The sequence below is a fragment of the Quercus suber genome, unplaced genomic scaffold, assembly GCF_002906115.3.
Source record: "Quercus suber isolate HL8 unplaced genomic scaffold, Cork oak 2.0 scaffold_11, whole genome shotgun sequence".
Classification (NCBI taxonomy): domain Eukaryota; kingdom Viridiplantae; phylum Streptophyta; class Magnoliopsida; order Fagales; family Fagaceae; genus Quercus; species Quercus suber.
In genome coordinates this window covers 2,643,218-2,651,731 of record NW_027069477.1, presented here as the reverse complement: position 1 = coordinate 2,651,731, position 8,514 = coordinate 2,643,218, and the positions used below count along the sequence as shown (strand labels likewise).

General features: G+C 39.7%; 1 protein-coding gene across 1 annotated transcript; it reads left to right on the top strand.

The window, feature by feature from the left end:
• Window positions 1-2,984: 2,984 nt before the first annotated feature.
• LOC136070080 (uncharacterized) lies at window positions 2,985-7,072 on the top strand. The gene is made up of 8 exons (XM_065779448.1): window positions 2,985-3,180; window positions 3,313-3,504; window positions 3,616-4,298; window positions 4,686-4,981; window positions 5,071-5,132; window positions 5,190-5,562; window positions 5,761-6,427; window positions 6,494-7,072. The coding sequence occupies exons 1-8, from the start codon at window positions 2,985-2,987 to the stop codon at window positions 7,070-7,072; spliced, it is 3,048 nt and encodes a 1,015-aa protein (XP_065635520.1).
• The last annotated feature ends 1,442 nt before the right edge of the window (window positions 7,073-8,514 follow it).

Below are 8,514 nucleotides of genomic sequence, written 5' to 3'. Positions count from 1 at the left end.
TAGTGAACTCTGTCTTTTTGTGGTCCTCCTTTGAAATGAGGAATGTGTGTAGGTATAGAGCATTGAGTGATGCGTGGGAGTGAAGCTAGAGGTATGAGTTGTAATTGCTTGCTGGCCAAGCATGAGCTGGTAGCAGATATGTCCAAAATTGGCTACTTGGGGAATACTCTAGAACCAAGCCATTTCTCATCAATCCACCATTCATACTTTGACACTCTTCAATAATCAACAGACCTTAAACACACTCATTAAAATGTTAGGATATTAGATAAATTTATCAAGGGGTAAACATCATGGGACCAAAATAGAATAAATGTGAAACCGTTGGACCAACGAAAACTAGGGACAAGCATTTCTTGATAAATCCAGCTAAAATCCTACATTTGATGTAGGTAATTCTGAGCAGGTGCGAAGATTAATTTCTATTCCAAATGCAGCTCACCAGAGCAATCTTGCTAACTCTAGTAATATGTCAGATAAGATCTTTAAAGCATCTCAAAGGGGAAACAATTGTCAATTTAATAAATAAAGCACATTTTAATGGCAATCTAGCAACTGGTAAATTTCTCACTTTCACAACAATTTGATCACCTCAAGCTTGATTTATTTTTTTGTCTTTGGATATGAAAATGAAGAGAATTCTAATATGTTTAATGTCATGTAAATAGAAGCCCCCGAGATCCTTGATTCAAAACTCAGGTTCCCAACCAAATTTGAGGTCGAACAAAATACGGTATCTACAGCATTCAACTGGTGAATGTATTTTTTATTTTTATTTTTTTTACAAAGGATAGAGTCTCCAAAAAAAAAAAAATCAACATAGGCGTTGAATGATACTTATTTCTATCTAGGGCTTTTGATTTTATTAATTTTGTAAAATAATTAAAAGAAAGAAAAAAAAAGTTATAACTTTTTTTTTTAAATTAAAATAAATGATAGAAAAACTTGAAATGAAAACCTGTCATATTTTTGTGAAATAATATATAAATAAATAATACATGTGAAAATAAATGAAAAAAGAAACGTAGAGATGTGAGAATAGAAGTTGAAGGAAGTTGGAGTGGTATATAATTTGAAGAAAATTAGATCATGTGCAAGAGTTATACCTAATTTTTTTTTGAAACGCGTTAATAGTGGGTTAGACATTTTAAAACTATATTTTTGTCCTTCATTGTTTTTTACAATATATCTTAATTAATTAAGGATACTAATAATAGTGTTAAAATTAAGGAAAAATGAACATGCATGAAGAGTCCTATTCTCTTTTTATACAAAGAACAGATTAATTGGCCTACTAACAAATATAGTACAACTAAGTGAACAACTAAATAGACCCCACTAACTGCCAAACTGGGGCGGCTAGGGTTTCTCTGTCTCTCGTAGGCGGTAGAACGGGTGTCCTTCCTTGTGAAGGTTTTTGTCTAGGTTAACCTGGTTAATCCTTGCATTGGTGGTTTCTTCTCTTCCTTTGGGGACTGGGAAACAGTTTGTTTGCATCTTTTTCTGTTCTTTTTCTTTTCCTTAAGCAACATCTCCCTTCCTGTCGTTGATACTTTCTGTGCTCTTATGGAAGACTTGTCTAGTCACTGGAGTCGTCTCTCTCTGTCTGATCGTGGGGGGCCAGGATGCAGTATTACTGAAGCACAACGTACCCAAGAGTTCATTATAGCGGCAAAGTTCCTGACTAAACGAGCCTTGAACGTAGATGCTATTGCCAACACTTTCAACCCCCTTTGGCGCTGTTGAACTGGATTCAAAATTCAGAATCAAGGAGACCATAAGGTTTTGTTTATCTTTGATAATAAGCCAGATATGGAGCGGGTTTTAGCCAATGAGCCATGGAGTTTCGATAAGCGTTTGATAGTGATGAACCGCTACGATAATAATGCTCCGATTCAAGACTTGCAATTTAACAAAACTACCTTTTGGGTGCAGGTACATGCTATACCAATCAGATATAGGAATAAAGTGGTGGCAGAAAAAATATGTGATGCCCTAGGTGAAGTTGTTCACACCCCGGATACGCTAGTGCATGATGGTGGGAGTTTTATTCGGATTAGGGTTACCATTGACGTCTCTTTGCCTTTATGCAGAGGTCGTCTCATCTCCATCGATAATGGCAGACAAGTGTGGGTCAGTTTTAAGTACGAACGTCTCCCGAACATATGTTACTGGTGTGGTTGCCTTGACCATGATGATAAAGACTGTGGGGTGTGGATTGCAAGTGAGGGCACCCTTAAGACTGAACAGCAACAATTTGGACCTAATTTACATGCACCGGCATTTGTTCAATCTCAAAAGTCTGTTGTGGTTGTGTCTGGATATTATAAATCGAAGCTTGAGAGGCAGGTTAGGAGTCCAACTAATGAACCTAGAGGTGGGCAAGGACCAATGGAGAGTGCAATGAACTTTAATCCATATAGTGTTCCATTAGACGCTGAAGAGGGGCAGCCATGTGATATTCAACCAATGAGGAATGTAGAGCCAGTGTTGGTAACTCCTACGTCCATGCAAAGTGAGCAGGTTGAAAGTGTCCCTCATGAAGCCTCTCAGCCTATTCTCAATGAGGGATGTATAGATATAGATGGCCAAGCTTCTAAAGGTGATAACTTTGAATCTCAGCTGCAGGATATTGACAGAGAGCTCACCAAGTTTGATACTCCCTCAACTCCTCAGGTAGATACTTCCTCAGCTTTGGATAGAATGGAGGCTCCTTCACCCTTACCCCGTGGTCCTATGAACAATGGGGAGCTCTCCTCTACATCTGTTTAGCCTACCAAATTGTCTACTTGGACCCGGTTAGTTAGGTCTATAGTTGATAGCTTAACTCCTTCAGTTTCAGCTAAAATGACAGGTGGAAAGCGTAGTTTTGCTCCTACGGAAGATTGCTCCCTATTACCTTGCAAACGTCTACAGGTTTTGAGGAGTGATGAAGAAATACCTACTGTATTGGTGGAGGCTGTTAAGCAGCCCCGCCAGAATCAATGAATTGCTTAGCATGGAACTGTCGGGGGCTTCGGAACCTTCGAACAAGGAAGGAGCTTGTAGAAATTATACGGGCAAAAGATCCCGCCGTCGTGTTTATAGCTGAGACATGGACGGATGAAGCAAGGCTAGATAGGGTTCAAAGTAGTTTAGAGCTTCAAAATAGATGGGTGGTACCTAGTGATAATAGGGGAGGTGGTCTTGTTCTATTTTAGAAAGACTCTGTCAATCTGGTCGTGGAAGACTCAAAGAAGTATTTTATTGATGCTTGGATTGATAAAAACTCGGATTAACAATGGAGGTTTATTGGTTTCTACGGGGAGCCAGATACGGCAAGGAGACATGAAGCCTGGAGTGAACTTCGCCGCCTTAACCACCACCCCACTGTTCCATGGATTTGTATGGGTGACTTTAATGAACTTGTCAGTCAAGAGGGGAAATTAGGAGGGGCTCAACGCCCTAATTATCAAATGCAACTGTTTCGAGATGTGATAGATGAATGTGGTTTTATGGACTTGGGTTTCTTTGGGCAAAGGTTCACTTGGAGTAGACACTTTAGGGATGGTCACTCTATTTGGGAGAGATTAGATCGAGGGTTGGCTAATAATGGTTTTTTTCTATTTTTTCCAGGTTTACAGATTAACCATCTTCGGTGTGATTCCTCTGATCATGTTCCCATACTTCTATCTCTCTCAGGCTTGGGTCCTCCTCCGCGAAATAAACCCTTTAGGTTTGAAGAAATGTGGCTCTCTGATAGCCAATGTGGTGATATTGTGGAAGCAACGTGGAGATCAATGCTTGACAATGACTCAGATGATGCAATTTTGACAAGGGTAGAGAGATGTGGTCGAGACCTAGCTTGGTGGGACAAAAATTGTTTTGGCAATGTCAGAAGGGAGTTGCTTAAATCTAGGCACTTATTGGTTCAGGCTAAAAAGGAGTCAATTAGAAGTGGCTGTAATGACCAAGTAAGAGAATTGAAAGTTGAAATCTCCTCCTTGCTAGATAAAGAGGAACGCATGTGGAATCAGCGCTTAAGGGTGTTATGGATGAGCCAGGGAGATCGCAATACTAAGTACTTTCATAGTAAAGCGACGAAGCGGCACAGAAGGAATTCTATTCGGGGTATCAGAGACACTCAGAATCAGTGGAAGGAGGATCCTGAATCTATTGCTTCGGTGTTAATTAATTTTTACCAAGAGCTGTTTTTATCTTCTAACCCGTCACTTGCCAATGGGGTTTTGGACCGAATTCCTCATCTTATCACAATAGACATGAATCTGGAGTTATCTAAGGAGTTCTTGGCATGTGAGGTATAGATTGCTTTGAGCCAAATGGCTCCTCTGAAGGCACCGGGTCCAGATGGAATGCCGCCCTTGTTTTATCAACACTTTTGGGGCATGGTGGACGATGATGTGATTAGATCTATCTTATCTTGGTTGAATTCAGGTACTCTCCCTCATCCTGTCAATCATACTTTTATTACCCTTATCCCTAAGGTTGATAATCTTGAGTATGTGCATCAGTATCGCCCTATTAGCTTATGTAATGTTTTATATAAAATTTTTTCAAAAGTGATTGCAAACAGATTGAAAATTTTTTTACCCACCATAATCACTGAGCATCAGTCGGCCTTTGTAAAAGATCGACTTATTTCTGACAATGTTCTTATGGCTTTTGAGACATTATATTGCATGAAGCACCATAATTCCAAGAAAACAAGTTATATGGCGCTGAAGTTAGACATGAGCAAGGCTTATGATAGGATGGAGTGGTCATTCCTTGAGGTTATTATAAGGCAGATGGGTTTCAATGAGCAATGGATTGGACTTGTTATGGTGTGTGTAAGGACTGCTACCTATTCCATCCTTGTTAATGGTGAACCGAAGGGTTTGATTCACCCATCAAGGGGTCTTAGACAAGGGGACCCCCTTCCCCATTCCTTTTCCTTTTATGCACCGAAGGATTACATGGGCTTATTGGGCATGCGACAAATGTGGGCGATATCACTAGTTTTTCTTTGTGCAAGCGTGGCCCAAAACTAACCCACTTACTCTTTGCAGACGACAGCCTTCTCTTTTGCAGGGCAACTCCGGATGAGTGTAGAAGTGTCATGGCACTTTTATCTCTATATGAAGAGGCTTCAGGTTAGAAAGTGAATAGGAGCAAAACATCTATTTTCTTCAGTAAATCTACTTCTGAAGATTTAAAGGTTACTATCAAGGGTATTCTGGGGGTTCAAGAGGTGCATCAGTATGAAAAGTATTTAGGTCTCCCCTCTCTGGTTGGTAGAGGTAAGAGGGAGAGTTTTAATTATATTAAAGAGAGGGTTTGGAAGAAGCTCCAAGGTTGGGAAGGGAAGCTGCTCTCTCAAGCAGGGCGTGAAGTTCTTGTTAAATCAGTTATTCAAGCAATCCCTACCTATGCAATGGGGTGCTTTAAACTACCTTTGGGGCTTTGTAATGACATTGAGGTTCTAGTAAAAAAATTCTGGTGGGGTCAACGTGGTGACCGGAGGAAAGTTCACTGGCTTAAATGGGAGGAGATGACAAAGTCAAAAATGGTGGGAGGCATGGGGTTTCGGGACTTATCTTTATTTAATGACTCTCTTTTGGCAAAGCAAGCTTGACGCCTTTTGCATAATACAGATTCTTTGTTTTACAAGGTTTTCAAAGCTCGTTTTTTCCCCAATTGCTCTATAATGGAAGCTAAGGAGTCAAGATCGGGTTCGTTTGCATGGTGAAGCATTTTATATGGGCGGGATGTTATTCAAAGAGGTGCTAGGTGGCGTATAGGGTCTGGTAGGAAGGTTCGGGTATGGCAGCACCACTGGTTGCCGAGGAAGCACCCTCCACTTCTCTGTTCTCCAGTGGTCGAAGGGTTTGAGAATGCCACTGTGGACTTACTGATTGATGATGAGAATTGGACTTGGAATGAAGAGCTCGTGGATGGTCTGTTTGCCCCTGAGGAAGCTGATCTGATTAAGAGCATTCCTCTAGCACGTGGTTCAGCTGAAGACATCCTATTTTGGCCCCACTCTTCTAATGGCCGGTATTCATGCAAGACTGGCTATCGTTTCCTCAAAGAAGAGAATGAGCTAAGTCCGGTTCAAGAGCCAGTGGACACAAAACTGTGGAAAGGAATTTGGGCTCTGAATTGCCCAAATAAGATTAATAATTTCATGTGGCGTGCCTGTCGTAATTCAGTTCCTTCAAAAGTTAACTTAATGCAACGTACAATTTTGCAGGAAGCAATCTGCGAACGCTGCAACCAAGTAGAGGAGTCAATCGTCCACGCTGTGTGGTCTTGTTCTAGTTTAGATGCTGTGTGGTCTGACTTGCAGTCATGGGGTGTGCGTCATACCCAGTCTTTTGTGGACTTTAAGGAGCTACTGTCTTGGATTCTTGCTAACCATCAGGAGCCGGAGTTGTTTGCTACTACTGTTTGGACGATTTGACATCATCAAAATCAAGTTCGCCTAGCCCAATCCAGCGTCTCTCTTTTGCAGCTTGCTCAGCTCGCTAAGGATAGGCATGCTGAATTTCTAGCGGTACAGATTCCCCGTGTCCCAGATGTTCCACACTCTAGAGCTAGATCGGTGCCCCCCTCGAATGGTTTGCTTAAAATCAATTTTGATGGTGCCAGCTTTAGAGCGGTGAATAAGTCAGGTATTGGGGTTGTGATTCGCAACGGTCAAGGGATGGTTTTAGCATCACTTTCTGAGAAGCTTCCTAGAGCTTATAGTCCTGAGGAGGTGGAGACTCTTGTTGCTGCTAGAGCTTTTGTTTTTGCAAGGGAGATAGGGGTTGACAATGTTGTCTTGGAAGGTGACTCTAGCATTCTCATGTCTGCTCTTCGAAGGGAGGATCATGATCTTTCAGTCTCAGGTCTCTTGGTGGAGGATGTTCAATTACTTGCTGGATCTTTTTCTAAATTACTTTACTCTCATACTAGGAGGGATGTTAATAAGTTAGCTCATAATTTAGCTAGGTTTGCAGTTAATATTTCCAGTTTTCTTGTGTGGATGGAGTCTGTTCCGTCTCACTTTAACGATATTTATCAGGCTGATTTAGCCGGTTTTTCTTAATAAGATGAATTTCAGGTTTCCTTCTCAAAAAAAAAAAAAAAAAAAAAAAAAAAAAAAAAAAAAAAAAAAAAAAAAAAAAAAACTTATTACGTCGATTAATAAAACGAGTAAGTAAATTGAACTAGAGAAGTTTAGTCTCACATAAAAAGCTATCATTTAATACTTAAAATTCTTCAACGAGCGGTCAAGAGCACCTTTTATCTCAATGGTATTATCTGCCCTTATTTACAATGAGAACAAAAATTGAAGTCTCCCATCTCATATTATTATAACTATTAGATTATCAAAATAAAAATTCTCGATAAGTGTAATAATTATAGCAAAAGCAACATGGCATAGTATTTCATTTTTTTTTTCAATGTGGAACTTTCTGTACGTCTTTATCACAATACGACAAATCTCAAATTTAACATTTTTACTTATAATTATTATTTCTTCCCATTTGTCTTTCATTCTTCAGGGGCGCAAAATTTTCAAATCCAAAATTCATATAATACTTGACAATAAATATTTGAAAATCTCTCTCTTAAATTCAATATGAAGAAGTATTTCCCAAAATATTTTGGCTAGCTAGTAAATAAGTTTAGTAACTTTTTTTATTTTTATTTATTTATTTTTTTGAGATCGTAATTGTACGGACTCAAATTTCAAACAGCCCAAGCTCACTTAAAACAGTGAGGTTTGCACAGTTCAACTAGGCTTAAATCAATATATTTGTAAGAAAGTGGATCAAACAAAAAGGGAGGGTTTAGCCTGAGGACAAAAACAAGGAAGAAAAACTAAAGATCATGGATTAATACATGTAATAGGCTTCTTACAAGCTTGCTCGAGGAGGCAAATAATACTCAAAATGAAACACTGTTCACGCTCTTCTCTCAATGTTCTTGCTCTAACTCTTGTCCTTCTAAGAATTGTGCTTGGTTCCCCTTTTCTGGCTATTTCCTTTCCTTTATATATTCCCTTTTTCTTCACATCTTGACCCTCCATCTTTACCTAACCAAATTGTCATCATGACACATATCCCCTTAAACATCTGCTGAAGATGGTAGAAGGAGCAGCTTAACTGTGAATTACATTGTTTAGGTCACTTCCTTATCAATGTAGTTGATAAAGTTGTTGCCCACCATTTAATGCGGAGGCAACAGGCTACTTCTCACTGGAAACTTTCCCTATCCTCTGTGACTCTCTCTCCTCAACCTATCCTTTCCACTAGGAGCTCCCAAGAGACTTTTGTCTCTTCTCCTTCTCTTCTCGGGTGAATTCCCTCTTCAGGCATGTGATGCCTCAATAACAAAACTAACAGCTCAACAATCCCTTCCTCAGTCCTCAGGCCCCCACAAAAATAATATGGTGCTAACTCCACAACTTCAAACCTAATTGAACCCTATTCAATCACAAGTTTAGAAACCAACTCTTTTCTCGATTCTTTGTTTAGTTTAGGA